The sequence below is a fragment of the Vipera ursinii genome (assembly GCF_947247035.1).
Source record: "Vipera ursinii genome assembly, chromosome: 4".
Taxonomy (NCBI): Eukaryota; Metazoa; Chordata; class Lepidosauria; order Squamata; family Viperidae; genus Vipera; species Vipera ursinii.
In genome coordinates, this window is record NC_139514.1 from 26,580,742 (window position 1) to 26,598,239 (window position 17,498).

At 38.2% G+C, this 17,498-nt stretch overlaps 1 protein-coding gene across 1 annotated transcript in view; it reads left to right on the top strand.

Moving 5' to 3' along the window:
- Positions 1 to 17,498, top strand: part of IGSF11 (immunoglobulin superfamily member 11) — a 176,541-nt gene that overhangs the window by 142,089 nt on the left and 16,954 nt on the right. Inside the window, exons 2-3 of the mRNA XM_083361897.1 lie at positions 14,063 to 14,226; positions 17,031 to 17,238. Of these exons, the coding sequence (XP_083218023.1) occupies positions 14,063 to 14,226; positions 17,031 to 17,238 (372 nt within the window). The remainder of the gene's footprint in view (positions 1 to 14,062; positions 14,227 to 17,030; positions 17,239 to 17,498) is intronic.

Sequence of the window (17,498 nt, forward strand, 5' to 3'; positions counted from 1 at the left end):
GAACAGCTAACCCCCAGAAATCGTGGGCGCTCCATCACTGAAGATTTTTAAGAAGAGACTAGACATTCACCTGTCTGAGATGGTATAGGTTCTCCTGCTTGAGCAGGGGGCTGGACTAGAAGACCTCCAAGGTCCCTTCGAGCTTCTATTCTATTCTATTCTATTCTATTCTATTCTATTCTATTCTATTCTATTCTATTCTATTCTATTCTATTCTATTCTATTCTATTCTACTCTACTACTCTACTCTACTCTTTCAGAGAGGTAGTTTCTGGGGGTTTAAAACAAGAGCAAGCAAAAAGGCAGCTTTGGAACTTTGGCTAGGAAAGATGACAGAGAAGGCTGCGGACAACAGGAATCCTGAAGGAAGTATCTCTGTGAACTGAAAAATACATGCAGTGCTTGTCTTCCTTTTTCCACAGGATCCAAACTATACCAGCTTGCATGTACAAGCTTGTATTCTGATTGGAGGCAACATTGAAGAGAGTTAAAAAGTTTCTATATTAAAATTAAAATATATCAGAGAAGACAAGCAGTTCCTGGAGGGGACACAATCCAGAAGGGGCATATGTGAAGAGAAGAGAACAAAAACCCTTGGCAGACACTAAAATTGGAAGAAAGTGATACAAAAAGCAAGAACTTAAGGAGATATTCACTGCCAGTGAAACTGAGGAGCCAGTACAATTGAGAATCTCCTGGGCAAACTTGTGCATAGAACTTTGTTTAAGAGTTTCAAATCCCCATGAATTGAAGAGCACTCTGAAGAAAGAAGAGGCATGTGATGGTAGTGTAATAAGGTGTATTATCTTCTTGGTATGTATAGGACATGATACAGAGGTTAACAAGATTCTTAAAATTCATTGACAATGATCCTCTCCTCACATCCGCATGACACAACCATGTCCCTGGGGATCACCAAAGTGGCTATCAAAATGATGTAGTTGAGAAGGATTTGAATTTATAATAATTGGTTGGTACCTTTATGAAGAGTTCCTGGGTGGAAAACAGGATGGTTTTGGCTATTAAATGATGTAATTTTCCTAAAATAAAATAAAAAGTTTAAAAAAATTAGGAAGGAACTTTTTGGCAGGCGTTTTTATCAGTAAAGCAAAAACCATATGAGGGCAAAAACCAATAAAGGACTGGCCAAGAAATCAGAAAACAATAGGCTAGGATGGACCCTGCAGGACATTCCAATAGGTTTGTGGCACTTCAACCATAAATGCTTTTTACAGCAGTGCAAAGAATATAGGAGATCTTAATGCAGGAAGATAAATACAATACAATTGCAACATAATTGGCAACAACACTGGAACAGTAGGGGCTAACCTAGCAGTTTGAAAGCATGCAGCTGGAAATAGATAAATAGGTACCACTTTGATGGGAAGGTAACAGTGTTCTGTGTTCCTCGATGTGTGGTCATGATGGTCACATGACCATGGAAGTATCTATGGACAACACTGGCTCCCTCGGCTAAGAAAGAGATGAGCACCGTTCCCTACAGTCGGACATGCCTACACAGGGGAAAGCCTTTAAATATACCTTTACTGGAATATTATTTATTATTTACAGTAAATAATTATATAATTGTATATTATTTACTGTAAAAGGAGCAGACCTACTTTATTTAAACAAAAAAGTGAACTGTAGTAGGCAATGATGAGAAAGCAGAATTTCATAATTCTTATTTTACACCTTTATTTACTCAGAAGGGAAATTTATCTCTTACTGGTCGTGTTTATGCCACTGGGAGAAGGAGGGAACTGCATCTTAGAGTAGACAAGAAGATGAGAGAACTTAGTTAAATAAAATGAATTCATATTTCCTGGGCTAAATTGATTACATGAAGAAAGAGATAACCAGAGACCCTCTGTTAGTAATCTTTGAGAACTTTTTAGTGAGATCCCAAGAAAATGGAAGAATGCAAATGACATCTTCAAAGTGGGGAAGAAGGAGATCCTAGGAAACTATGGATGTCGGCCTGATGTCCATACTGAGCAAGATCTTCAAATGGCTGGTTAAGTAGCATGTTGGGAAACACTTGGGAAGGTGGAATTAACAGGAACCACTTTGGGTTGATCACAAATTGTACCAGATAAATTTTATTTTCTTTTGGTAGAAAATTTTATTTTCTTGTTTGATAATTTAGTAGATTGGAGAAAGAAAAAGAAAAAAAATATTTTCTATTGCCCCAAAGGGCAGGACCAGAACCAGTAAATCATAACTAGAAGGAAAGTGATTAAAGCTAGACATCAGGAGAAATTTCCTGACTGTATGAGTGTGCTGCCACCACATGGCTGTTCTTGGGAAATTATAATATGCTAATTGGGTCTACCAGTACCTTCCCCTTTTGTGATGTATTTCCTATCCTGCTCATGATGCTGTACTAGGATCCACCCTTTCTGGGTTGGACTTCCTTCATCTCCTTGTTCCCTTGTGTTCCATCCTCCATTGTAACATCTGAACACAAATACCTTTATTTTGCATGTAGAAGAAGGTTACAGCAGAGAAGGTGTGGTCAGGTGAAGACTGGACGGTACTTTAAGATCGAAAGACAGTAACAGGATTACTGTCCACATGGCTTGTGTTCAGATGTTACAATGGAGGATGGAACACAAGGGAACAAGGAGAAGAAGGAAGTCCAACCCAGAAAGGGTGGATCCTAGTACAGCATCATGAGTGGTGGCAGCACAATGAGTTTTTATCCAGTAGACTAGGCTGTCACATTATGAGGTTTCTCCTTTTCTAGATCATACTGGATAATCATCTGCTAAGAATGTCCTAGTAGATCCTGTACTGAATCTACTTTGGGATTAGATTACTTTCAAAGTCACCTCTCTACTCTACAAATAAATTATTCTATATAATAGCCTGAATGTGTAAACTGGAAGTTTCGTAAACTTCCAGTTAATGGATTGTAATGAGGAATGCTGGGACCTGATGTTCAGTAATGGGTTTATCCATACACAAGCCATTAATAAACATGCTTGGCCAAATAGGTTATATGGCCAAGATGAAAAAGATTAGATAATCCAAAACCAATTAATATTTTGATACATTTTGCTTAATCTCTTCCATTTTAGATAAACTCAATCTGATTATTTCTTGTTTAGCATTACATGAAAGCCAGAAATTTGGCTTGTTTTGCTAACAATTCAGAGTTGGATGGACTGCCATTGTCTGCAATCACAAATAGCAACATGAATTGTACATTTGAATTAGAGCTAAATTCTTCATTAAGCAGAAGAAACAGTGGGAGAACGTACTGTGATTTAGGAAAGTGTTCCTTGTTTTACTTAACAGCCTTTCTTTATTCATCAAAGCATGAAAAGAATCACTGAGCCTTATCCGTACAGTTGTTACAAAATTCCTCTGCAATCAAATGAAAGTGCAGAGACCTCAAGGTCTAACTCTTTAGAAAAAATGCTCATTTTCTGGACTTGGATTTTAGATGCATCAAAAGAACAACATTAAATCTCCTGCAATATATCCAATTGTACAGTAGCATATACAAAGGAGATTAATGGGTGTCACTGAAATTAATAAGGATTGATTAGTATTATGTAAGTTAACATCAATCTACATGCTATTTTTATTCCTGTCAGTGTAGTTTGTTTTTATATTTATAGACTTGCTAATAGTATAAAACAACTTCAAAATTGTACTTTGTTCCTCAAAATGCAAGCATTAGGGAAGGAAGATAGGGACATAGAAGAAAAACAGGAATCTCAGGTGATGCAACAAGAAATTTTAATTGAATTGGGCAAGTAGTCATTTATTTTTATCAAAATTGCATTCTTGGTTTTCTTCTAGATATATGGGTTTGTTTTTAAAACATTCTTTTTTATCCTAGGCTACAGGAATCTAAAGCTCTCTAGATTTTATGGAAGTACTACTTCCAAAAGCCTAGCTATTGGTTTATTGGACCAAGGTGAACACAACAGCTTCTTAAATTTACAGTTTCCTTGCCTTGGATTGAGATGGCAATTAACAAGAGAATGAAGGTGGAAACAAAAAGGAAAGGATATAAAGACCAGGTGTATACATGTGTAGTCAGAAATAATTGCACATATAATTAAACCCTGTTGTTTTTTGAAACTTGACTCTTTCACGATAATTCTATATGTGGCTAATTCGAATAAAAAACAACTTGATGGCACATAATAAAATATAACAATATATTGTTAGAATTTTCTATCACATAGCTTTCCTTTTATCATTTTTAAGGGGAGGTCAGGTTTTCAAGAAGTTACCTGGGCATTATTGGGAAATGCATATATTGTTATTCTGTTGCTGCCATTCATTTACAACACCAAATGGGAGCAATTTTGAGAGAGAAGCATTAAGGGAAATAGGTGCTTCCCCCCCCCCCACTGCCTACTATATTCCTGCTCTATATGTTTCATTTCCTGTTGTTTCTCCCCTGAATTTGAACTGCACTTGTTTTTGTGTTAGATACCATATTCTGTAATGTGACAATAACCTTTGATCTAGAAACACAAAGCTTAAAAAAATTATAGATACTCTACAGTTAAAGATTTAAGTATGCTAAACTTTTATACAGGTAGGCAAGTGCTAATGAGAAAAGGAAGCACAGAAAGATATCAGGACTATTTCCACAGCCTGATATGCACATACTATGTCATGACTGGCCTAAGACAGAGGTCCCCAAACTTTTGGGCACCAGGGAACGGTTACGTGGCGAGAGGTTTTCCCACAGACTGGAGACGGCGTGGTTTTGTGTGCTACCTGCATCCGGCAGATGGGGCTTTGCTTGTTTGCGCGGACCAGTTTGCATGCCTCGGCCCGGTACCGGTCCACGGACCAGGGTTCGGGGACCCCTGGCCTAACCAATATCCACATTCACTGTATTCCATTTAAGCGAACAATTAATTATTCAACAAGAGCCAAATAAAAAGAGCAAAGTAACCTTTCTAACAGATCAGAGAAACTCCAAGAAACCTAATTTATTGCTCCAACTATTTTAAGCTATACTTATCACCTTACACACTGAGTTTCTCCTCTTCTGTATCAGTGGAACTTGGCACAGAGTGGAAGGTAGATATGCTTTCAGTTATCTCTGGAAACAGTGGTGAACTCTCCTCCCAGTGACAGTAGAGATACTCCATTCTGCTGTGGGAGAGAGGGACTACACTGTCTTATCATTACTCACAAAGGCAACAGGGAGTTCAGAGCTCAGCATGAATCAAAGGGGCTTTGATAATCTGGCAGTTCTGTTTTATTTCTGCCAGGCTCAGACATACGCTATCAGCTGTATCAGGGTCAGGTGGGAAATAGTACAGATGTACGGGTGATGAATGTGTCTGCCAATACAATTGTTGGAACAGTGGTTGCGGACACCTAAGAACCTCTCAGGCCCAGGTAGTTCTGGGCCACAATAATTACGTCTGTCTGCTTATTTAGAGTGTTGCTTGGCGTGTAGGCATTTACTATGAGATGGTAAAGAAAACAGCATGCTTTATTTTCTGTTGTCTTGTTAGACTCCCTTTCCCAGTTCTAAAGATGCTTATGTTAGCTTTCTTGCTTCCGTACTAAATCAATATCTGAACAAAGGTATTTTAAATGAAAATATATAGCAAAAACAGGGTCACTGAGAAACTAGAGAGAAGGATTACTAGGCTTAGGGGAATCTCAAGCTTTGCAAATGCAAAAAAAAAGTTTTAAAAATACTTAATGGAGAAGTACCTGTCCAATGGGAAATAAGCATGTTGAGTAGTATAGTAATGTCGATGTAATAAAAACTTGAAAGAATACAAGAAGAATCTAATCTTGCCCAGATTTAAGATGAATTGAACCATCCCTGTCTCCTGCCACATTCATAGACACAGTTCAGGTGAAATAGAAAGTCTCCTTGGTAACTGTACCTGTGCTTACGGAATTCCTGCCAAGAGAGATTAGGTGAGCCCACCTTTTATTATACTATTGCCACAAGCAAGACCCTTTATTTTTTCTACAAGGCGTTTGGTCTGTAAGCTGCCCTCACTGCTGAGGTACATTTTCATTCTCTTTTTCTTGTATTTATTATTTTATTTGTATTTTTAATTCCTTTTAATTTAATTTTAATTCTTATCACTATATTGTTTTAATTCTTATTTTTGTAAGCTGCCTCAAGACTCATTTTTAATGGAAATGTGCTACATTTCTACTGCAGTCATCTTCCAGTTCATCCTGCCCTATCTACCTGCCCTGTTTTTCTCCAGCTGCAGAAGTTAATATCAGAAAGGGTGATTTAGAACTAATCTAATCTCTCCTAGACTCCCCACTCCTGCTCAAAGAGCAGGTGGCTGGCACAGCTAGGAGATTCTTTGCACAGCTTCAAGTTGTGCACTCTTCTCCTGCATTAGCATTCTCTGCACTTAATCACTCAAGGCCCAGTTATTTCTCATCGGGACTGTTGCAATGTCCTCTCCATGGGGCTACCCCTGAAGTGCATTTGGAATCTTCAACTAGTACAGAATGCAATAGATAGCATGAGTAGTCTTTGGGGCCCCTACCATGGGCCATGTTACACTGCTGGTCCACAAACTGCACCCTCTTGCCAGTTTGATTCCAGGTGCAGTTCAAGGGATTCGTTATGATTGGTTATGAATGGATTTTGACAGACTATATTGTCTTTTTGAAATTAAGACACCCTAGAAATGGATTCATCCTGCTTCTGACATAACTTTTCCCAAACTTTTAGTCCGAACAATTTGACTAAATTCAGTAATTTAATCATGATTAATCTGAAATCATTACATAGTATTTCAGCATGTATTGATGCCAAAGAATGTCAATATTTTTGTTTGTTTTTATTTTATTTTTATTTTTGGCTTTGTACTTTATAAAAGGCTATGGGAATATTTCCAAGTCAAAGTGTGATGAAAAACTCACCCTAAAAATGCCAACAACTGAAAAGGATCCAAATATTCATTATATTTTCCAAAGCTAGTAGGTTACAGTAAATTACTGGTTTCTTGCATCAGATAAGCTAAGATCAAGAGCCCTATGTTACGTTGATCAAAGACAGTTTGACCATGGGTATACATTAATAAGAAATCCCATAAAGAGAATTATTTTGAGTTTGATAAGAGGACAAAATAAGGGAAACATTGGTATCCTTCATACTCTGAAAACATAGACCGTATTCTTTGAAAAACAGCATAGCAACTTTGATATACTAGAATTGTCAAGGTTCTGATTGTTATTATGACAAGTTAACCCTGTACTCTACTGTGGAAAGTAGAACATAATAAGGAAGTATCATTAGACACCCTTGACTTTCTAGTCTGTTTGTTCAAGGCACGAATCATATTGGTGTTTAATCACTAGCAGGCAGCAAATTGGTATTGTAACAAGAATTCCATACTTAATGGAGTCATAGAGAAATCCAACTAAAATGTGCATATAATACTAAAGCTGTATATAAGAAATGGCTATAAAGTAGTTTAAGTTCTATGAATCTATGCAAAGAAGAAATTGAATCAAAGCATTTATTATTAACATTGCTTCCCAATACATCAAGGCCAGAATGTAAAAAAAAAAAACAACAACCAACAACTGGAGAATTGCACAAAAAGTATTCCACTTTGGTTAGGCTGTTAGCAGCTAGCCGTCTTGGCTCATTACAAAATTGCTCCCCTGTTGCTAATATAAGTGAGTAGAATTCTGAGTGTACATACAGCAAGCTGGTCTGTTTCCAAGACTGAATTTCACGAAGCAGTGGTGCCCAGGATAATACAAGACTTGATGCTTTTGTGGAAAAACAACAGAGGGTCAATCCAATGAGCAAGCATCATAATGTAATGTTCAGTTTTAATATTTTTATTACACGTGTTATTACTAATATTTCTAATCTACACATTGCCATGTTCTTTGGCTCCTAGAATTCATCTGTGGGCCTTACCATAAGTTATAAATGTCATACTTTCTGTCGTGGTTGCACAAAGTTTGTTGATCATGTCCTACATATGCTGCCTTAAACTATTTTCACTGAAAGGAACATGGAAATGCTGGTTTCTGTTTCATTTCAATACAAATGCAAGGATGATGATGATAGAATTGTTTCTGGGCATTAATAAGGGAGATACATGTAAATATGTAAGAGGTGGGACTAGAAGTTTTTTTCCATATGTTTCTGTATGTGATAGAAAGATTGGGGTAGTCTATCACATACATTATATGGGATTCTTACCATGCTTGTAGCTTTTTATGGTTTTATGGTTTTCTATACACTTCTTGTACTCTCCCCCATTTTCTTTATACTCAGGGTTGAATTGTTCAAACTGTGCTAACAATTATCAGGCCTTATCTCACTCCATCCTTGGCCACTCTTCCAACTATGGAATGCAGAGATACCGGTAGTTTTCTCCTCGGTCTGAGTTCTAGCTAATATTTAGCTACCCCAGACTAGATTTCTTTGGTTGCTGATTGGCATTTATGAGGCTTTGGGATCCGGTAATCATTGCCTCTCAGGGTTATTCACAGGGTATGGCCAAGAAAGGTCAAGATGATAGCTGTGATGATGCAAATGAACTCTACCTGCATTTTACGTATATCACCCCACTTCAATCACAGTCTTGAGATGCTCTGACCTGAACTGCTGCTGGGATTTTGACATCTCTTAGTTCCTGGGTTGGGGTAGGTTTATTACCAGCATAGGCTGGCTGTAGGTGTTGCCATGTAAGCATGTGTGCCTGTTGGTGTTCACAGCTCTTTTTGTGTCTTTGATCTGTTCACAGTAGTTCTCAGCCACTTGTCTTCTGAAACAACTCCTGTCATATTCCACCTCCAGTCACCCTCTCAAAACTGGCTCTGGCCCCACGCATTCTCCAACTTGCCTCTGTCGTTATTGTCTTTGATCAGCCCAGTTCTCATCTAATTCTCCAATGAGTGTTTTCTCGTGATAAAACCACAATCTGGGTGTGGAGTGCTTCTTTTGCAGCTGGAGCACAGGCTTGGTTCAGCTAATTTGGCTGCCTCAAAATCCAGGAGGGAAAGTTAAAAAACAAAACAAAATGAGAGTCTTGCACAGACTGTGGTAAGGTCATCCTTCTAAACTGCTTTTTGTTATCACTGTAAATCAGCACTTGGCTTTGTACTTCTCCCACTTCTGAAAGAGTGAGAGAGAAAGGGCAAACATGATTATAAAAAGTTTTCCTCAGTCAAGGCTCTTTTGGCATATAAAGGATGCCTATAGAATAATTAAGGTCATCAAGATTGCAAAATCATGCAAAAATCAATCCTCTACAAAGGAAATTGCATATATCCAAACCACAGCTAAGCTACAGACTTAAATATAAATAAAGTATAGCAAGATTTAGATTCTTTTTCCAATAAACCAAACTATACACTGTGAGCAAGGCCAAAGGAGAAAGAAATTAACTACACTAGAGATTTCATCTACACACACACACCCCAAACATTCCAAATAAGATTTGCCTTTAATGTGCAGTAATATATGGCTTTTCCTTTAATAAACAAGTGATTAGATGCATATACTTTGCTTTGGAAGTCAATAAATATACATTTTGTGTAACGGAACAATTATCTAGCGTCTGAGCTGAAGATCTGCCCTGAAATGCTAGTTTTATTTAGGCAGGAATTTATTTGAAAGGAAAAAGCATTCAAACTGCTCTTCCACACCCAAGGCTGCAAGTTAAAAGCAATATCATTGGAAAGAAATTATTGGATGTTTATTTATTTATTTATTTATGGAATAAGTATTCATATTGGTCTGTTTTAGAAAGCATGTTTTTTCTGGGTGTCTTTAGGATTCTGTAGCTGCAGTTTTTGTAAACAATTCTAAAACCAAAATAGTATTTTGATTTAAGTAAACAGTTATGGAACAGGACAGGGATCTTCAAAGTTGGCCCCTTTATGACTTGTGGACTTCAACTCCCAGAATTCCTCAGCCAGCATGCCTGGCTGAGGAATTCTGGGAGTTGAAGTCCACAAGTCATAAAAGGGCCAAGTTTGAAGACCCCTGGAATAGGGCGCTACCAACTTTATTTTTTATTTCTATTTTTATGGTGTTACACAGTTGTTTAATATTATTTACTGTTCATATTTACGACTGTCAGGTTTTTAGATTGTGTGGTAGATATTTCAAGAGAGTTTTGCATTGTGTAGGACAGAATATGTTAAATATATAAGAATGTTAAATATATAAATAAGAATGAATGAGTGTAAATGCATTCATTTGTTTCTAGTCTCACAGGTGGGAACTTGTACAGCGTGTATGATTAGCACATGTAAGATAAAGAACATGTGGCCTCTTTAAACAATCACTTTTTTCCACTTTACCTTGGCTTTGAATGCCACTCTCTGTATATGCTATGTTAGTTTAATTAAAGGAATCCTATCCCAAGCTATAAACTTATAAACATAGCCTATGCTCCTGTTCTCTTTACCAAATCTCTTGTCAAAAACTGTTTGGATGCCTTTCCTACTGTCACCCTGCAAGGAGTTGGACTTCGATTATAGAACATAGAATCAGAGGATTGTAAGGAACCTTGGAGATCTTCTAGCTCAAGGTGGGAGGCCTTATATCATCCTGATCAAATTGTTGTCCAAGTTATTCTTGAAAATAACCAGGCTTCAGCTGGTGCAGAATGCGGCCGCGCGAGTTGTGATGGGGGTCTCCCGATACTCCCATGTAACACCTCTTCTCCGCGAGCTGCATTGGCTCCCAGTTGTCCTCCGGGTGAGATTCAAGGTGCTGGTGATGACCTATAAAGCCCTAAATGGCATGGGTCCGGATTATTTTCGGGAGCACCTGCTGCTGGCGTCAACTTCCCATCGCCCTGTGCGCTCCCACAGGGAGGGCCTCCTCAGGGTGCCGTCGGTCAGGGAGTGCCAGCTGGCGGCCCCCAGGGGGAGAGCATTCTCTGTGGGCGTGCCTGCCCTCTGGAATCAGCTGCCTGTGGAGCTCTGGATGGCTCCTGACCTTCGCTCTTTTCGCCGTGACCTGAAAACCTGGTTATTCGAGCTTGCCGGCCTGGACTGAGGGATTGGGGTTTTAAATTTCATAATTTATTTTGTTTGGGGCTAAATTTAATTTAATCTATTTTTAACTTTTGTATGTTATATTTTAATTGCCCTGTACACCGCCCTGAGTCCCTCGGGAGAAGGGCGGTATATAAATCAAATCAAATCAATCAATCAATCAATCTCCAGCAATGGAGCACCCACAACTTTTAACAGGCAAGCTATTCCATTGATTAATTGTTCTCAGTGTCAGGAAATTTCTCCTTAGTTCTAGGTTGGACCTTTCTTTAACAAGCTTCCATCCATTACTTCTTCTCCTGTCCTTGTTACTTTGGAGAGTATGCCGATGCCCTCTTCTCTGTGACAGCCCCTCATGTATTGGAAGACAACTATCATGTCACCCCTAATTCTTCTCTTTGAAAGGCTAGACCACAGGTCTGCAACCCGCGGCTCCGGAGCCGCATGCGGCTCTTTCAGCCGTCTCCTGCGGCTCCCAGTCCTCTGCCATGTGCAGTCCAAAAAAAAAAAAAAGTGGGACTAAAAAGGTTCAACCAATCAATTCAAATATGCAGGGTAGGTGCATATCTCGCCTTGCTCCACTCTTCAGTCAAACCCTGTTCTGCGCATGCGCGCATGTATGCGCATGTGCACACATTTTTGCGGCTCCCAGTTTTTCCTTTTGTGAGGGAACCGGTTCCGAGTGGCTCTTTCACTGTTTCAGGTTTCTGACCCCTGGGCTAGACATACCTGGCTCTCTCAACTGTTCATTTTACTCTTTAACCTCCAGACTCCTTATCAGCTTTGTTGTTCTTCTCTGCACACTTTCTAGGGTCTCAACATCTTTTTTATATTCTTGTTACCAGAACTGGATGCAATATTCCAAGTGTGGCCTCACTAAAGCACTATAAAGTGTGGCCTCACTAAAGCACTATAAAGTGGTACTATCACTTCTTGTGCTCCAGATGCTATTCTTCTGTTGATGCGGCCTAGGGCTGCATTGGTTCTTTTGGCAGCTGCAGCACGCTGCTGCCTCACTGCTCACTGCTGTGGTGGTCCACTAGGACACTTAGGTCTCTCTCACAGTTACTATTGTTGAACCAGGTACCACCTATTCTGTACCTATACATTTGGTTTTTCCTTCCAAAGTGCAGCACCTTTCTTTTCTCGCCACTGAACTGCCTCTTAGTGGATAGGCCCTGTTGACATTCTTACGAATCTTGTAATTCCTTCCAGTTTGGTGTCATCTGCAAATCTGATGAGTTCCCCTATTTGCTCATTTAGATCATTTATGAAAGTGTTGAAGAGTACTGGGCCCAAAACAGAACCTTCAGATGCCCAGCTACATGCTTCACTCCATATAAATGTAGTTCCATTGAGGATTACATACTGGATGCAGTTGGTCAGCCAACTGCAAATCCATTTGGTGGTGGTACTGTCTGTTCCATATTTTTCTACCTTATCTAGAAGTAGGCTGTGGTCTTTTTGTCAAATGCCTTGCTAAAGTCCAAGTATATTATGACCACAGCATTTCCCCAATCCACTAATTTAGTCACTTTATCAAAGAAGGCAATAAGATTTGTCTGGCATGATCTGTTTTTAATAAAATATATTGGTTTCTAGCAATCACCTTGTTCATTTCTAGATGCTCACAAATCTGCCACCTGATTATCTTCAGGATTTTCCCAGGTATTGGTATCAAACTGACTGGCCTATAATTTCCAGGATCTAGTTTGCTTCTTTTGTAGATGAGAACCATATCAGCTCTTTTCCAGTCTTCTAGTTGTTCCCCTGTGGTATAGGAGCTTTGAAAGATTACATTTAGTGATTCCTAGATTATGTTTGCTCACTCCTTCAGAACCTTGGGAGGTAAACCATCTGGCACAGGTGATTTGTATTTTGTAAGGGATTCTCTTACTAATTCCTTGCCTATTTTGACTTGTATACCTGTTCTGTCTCCCTCATTGCTGCTTATGATATGTTGGGTTTTTTTCTTCCTTTTGCCTAGAAACAGATGCAGAGAAGGAATTAAGCAGTTCTGCTTTGTCGCTGTTTATCACTTTCTTGCCTTCTGTTCCCATTAGTTAAATAGCTCACCTATAATTTCATTAACTTTCTTCTTGTTCCTTACATCTTGAAAGAAACTTTTTAATTTTTTTTTTTTGGGGGGGGGGAATTAGTTGCCAGCTTTATCTCATTCTGGGCCTTAGTTTTCCTGACTCCCTCCTTAACAGATTCAAGCTATTTGTTGGTATTATGTTTTAGTTACGTACTCATTTATCTCATTTTCACGGTTTCCCAAGAATCTTGAACTGTTTTTCCTTTTAAGGATTCTTCCTAGTCTCTCTCTTATCTTGTTGAAGTCAACTCTCTTAAAGTCTAAAATACTAATCAGACTTAGTTCAGTTACTTGTGGTTGCATTATGGTGAATTCAACTATGACATGGTTACTCTCCCCCAAAGTTACTACAACGTTTACTCCCTCAGCCATTTCATCCCTCTTAGTAAGAATAGCTGTCCCTCTAGTTCCCTCCTCTTCCTTTTGTATAATAAAGTTGTCAGGCATGTAAAAAAACTTTTTTGATCTCCCACTCACTGAAGAGTTAATTTCATCCTAGTTGATGTCATGGTATTTCATCCTAGTTGATGTCATGGTAGTAAAGTCTCCCACTGCCACACTGCTATGTTTCCTCCACACCTCACCTGACGGATTAGCAAAGAGTTAATCTATTTCCTCTGGATGATTGGGTGGCCTGTAATATACACATATAGCAAAGTCATTTGTTTTTCCTTACACTTGCCCTCTGCATACTGTGCACCAGGATAAAAATGTTACTGCTTCTTTGGATTCCTCATGGTAGTAGAAAGTCTTGGAAAGTGAGGCAAGGAGGCAGCTTGGTGGTTGCAAGTAGTGAGTAGAGGCAAGAGAACATCAAATAAATCTAAATAAATCTAAATTTGTGTTTGTGGGTGTGTGTGTGTGTGTCCAGAAAGTTGATTATCCCATTTGTTACTATATTAGTACATCACTGTAAAATGGAGATAGACTATATTATCTTGATCTCTCTTTTTTTAGGTCTCGTGAGTCCCTTGGAGGTTTTCATGAATACCAGGAGTGTTGAAGTTGCTCGGGGTCAGACGGCCATCCTGCCCTGTACTTTCACCACTAGTGCTGCACTCACTAACCTTAATGTCATCTGGATGGTCACGCCTCTTTCCAATGCCAACCAACCTGAACAGGTACCGAGTCCTACTGAAAAAACAGATGAGCTCCCTTTTGGCTTTCTTTTTTGTTTAGGGTTATTTCTGCCACACTTCTCCTAGTCAAACTGGAAATTTTCAACTGTGGAAAAGGCTACACCAGACCTACCTCTTCATTATATCAGATGAATAAAAGGAATTCTCAGTCTTGCATTTCCTTAAGCTTTTATATGAATCTTGGGGTCATAAGCTTTATTTATTTTTTTGCCAGACAATTTCAGTATATTTTGGAAATGAAAAAAATACAAGTGAGGGTTAATGACTCTTTCAAATCCTTAAAACTAGACAATCCACAGGCACCGAGATTTCTCCCAGTTTGAGGGAATACAGAACAATGCAGAAATCCATATTTGGAGCTCAGCGCCTGATCATTGGTCTTATGATTACAGCCATGTGGTACATAGTAGAGCTCTTTGTAAGGGGGAAAAAACGGAGTGATTTATTACTGTTCTGACACGGTAACTAGATCATCATATTACAAGTAGCAAAAAATATTACAAGCTAGAAAAATATGTAGGTATTTCATTACTTTTTTATTGTTGAACCTTTTAATCTGTTTACTGATTCATTCAGCTTTCATTTTACTTCATAGCTGATAAGGAATTATGGAAATATTTTTTATTATTCTTATTTATTTCCATATCTTTTTTTTTTGTTACAAAAACCTAACAAGATTTTTTCCTGTCTGTAACTTCAGGCAGGTGCTATCATGGATGCTACTGGTGGGGAACTGAAGGAATTCCAAATAAAATCCTGTTTCTTGTTTGTTTCCATTGAAGCCATGCTGGAGCAGCCTTTACAGCAGGGGAGGGCAATTTTCCCAGGGTCAGGAGTCACAACTTGCTCCCTCAAGCAGCTGGAGGGCTGCAGGTGACATCACTAGGTAGGTTGTGAAGTCACAGAAAGGATTACCACAGGTACCCCAATCAAGCTGTATAAAGTACAGGCCTGCTGTAGCCTTTGGCTATGCCATAATGGTTACAGACAAAGGATGGTATTCTTTTAAAAATTAGCATCATGCCTATAAAAGTTCAGTTAACTACAGCAAAGAGCTCTAGAACACTTCCATTATTAATAGCAATTAAATTTGTTTTGTGAATTATTCCCTTTTCCCAAACACATAGTGCTATTACATATGTAAGCTAAACATAAGATTTTTTTTCCAGAATCAGTTTCTTCCAAGTTTATTGTTATTAGTTTTCTACTCTTGCATGTCACACTAGGTGCCTTGTGAGCATAGTATCTTAAATTTTATTGAGGGTTCTTTTTTTCACTTAGATAAAAGTTCCTAGATTTTGCAGGGGAAGGAGATCCATGGAAAAGCTGTCATCAAATTGGAACTGTTAAAAAAAATGACAAAACTTCTTACATTGTTATATAACTTCCTCATATAGAACTTTGGGGAATGTTAGCCTGTATTTTCCATGACAGCAGACTGTCAAACTGCTGCCCTATATTCCTCATGCATGTGGACTGCCACCTGCTATCAAATTGGCTCATATGATCAATTGATATCTTCATGAGGAAGAAATGCTTTTTTCACCTTGTAAACATTGATTCCTGGCTTAGCACCTCAGATTTAAGTTTGGAATTTCAAGGGAAAAAATGAAATCCATGGAATTAAATTAGAAGGAATATCTGATATGAAATGAATTCTACTTCTTTAAAAATAGGTAATAAATCTAGGAAGGATTGGGCATAAAAATGTTGATTCTTACTTTTCTGCAGTTTTGTCTTATTTCTTTATACAAATTTAGTAATTTGGGGCATTCATGCTTATCTCTGTGCAATAGTAAATAATTTTTCCTTAAATAATTTTTTGATTTAGAATATCTGGAATCCCATTTTAAACTTCTACAGAAACTCTTTTTTAAATTGAAGCCAACCACTGCCATCTAGTGGTCCTTTGGATTTTATAGCTTGCCCAATTTGCCAGCAGTTTCATTTGCCTTTTTAATTAACTTCTAATATTTTGTTGAATTGAGCAGTTGTACAGTTTTCAATATTGCATGTTTCTATTTCAAGATACAGTATAAAGCTAAAAAGTTATTATTATGCATTATATGTACTTTTATTACAAAAAGTTTGGTTTTGTTTATTTCTTGTGAGATTGGCTTCTACAGTTTTTTTGTGTGCTGTATATACAAACATCAATTTTACATTTATATTTCCCCAATTATATTTGTGTAATGGTGCGCACACTTTTTGATTATTTTTTTCTACTTTTCTGTATGCATTTTTGTAAAAAGTGATCATTGACAAGAGCCTTGGTGGAGCAGTGGGCTAATGCCTCCTTAAGTAACACCAGCTGCCTGCAAATAGTGCAGGTTCACATCCCACCAGGCTCAAGGTTGACTCAGCCTTCCATCCTTCCGAGGTAGGTAAAATGAGGACCCAGATTGTTGGGGGCAATTAAGCTGACTTTGTAATAATGCCGCTTGGGGTGTGTGTGTGTGAAATCCCTAATAAGCAGGCATATACATAGAATGAAGGCTACTGCTAAGCTTGTAAGCCGCCCTGAGTCTTCGGAGAAGGGCGGGATATAAATGGAATTTTTTTAAAAAAAAAAATAAAGTAAAAGAAATCAGCATGAAAAATTCTCCATACTAGAAATAGAAGAAATGATGTGCAAAATGAGGATCCAAAAACTCAGGTTTATGCTAGGCTCTGATGTATTTTTTAACCCCATCGTACAGGTGAGATATTGTAATTAGAGCATAATGAGTAAATATTTTCTTACTCCAGCCTTTAGTTTGCATGATATGGTGCCTTGTCTTTTTCAGGTTATTATTTACCAGGGTGGTCAGATTTTTGATGGTGCAGCCCAGTTTCATGGGCGAGTGGGGTTTGCAAAAACAATGCCAACCACCAGTGCCTCCATCTTCATCAACAATACCAAGCTCTCAGATACAGGGACTTACCAGTGTTTGGTGAATAATCTACCAGACCGAGGAGGACGGAATATTGGAGTCATTGGGCTCAATGTCTTGGGTATGATCTTTTTAAAATGGATGATAGATTTAAAATATGGAGGTGAACTAATGCACAACTTTTTTTTAATTTAACTTGAAAATTTTATTTTTAATTGTAAACAAGAGTCTGGAACAGAAATGGCTGCCATGTCAGTGGTCCATCAGTTCTGCACAAAAGTACTAGATAATTATAATTTACTTTAACTCTATGATTCTTCCCAGTTTCATTCATATCTAAAATAACACAACAGTACAACAATGGAAAGGGGTTAGAAGTCA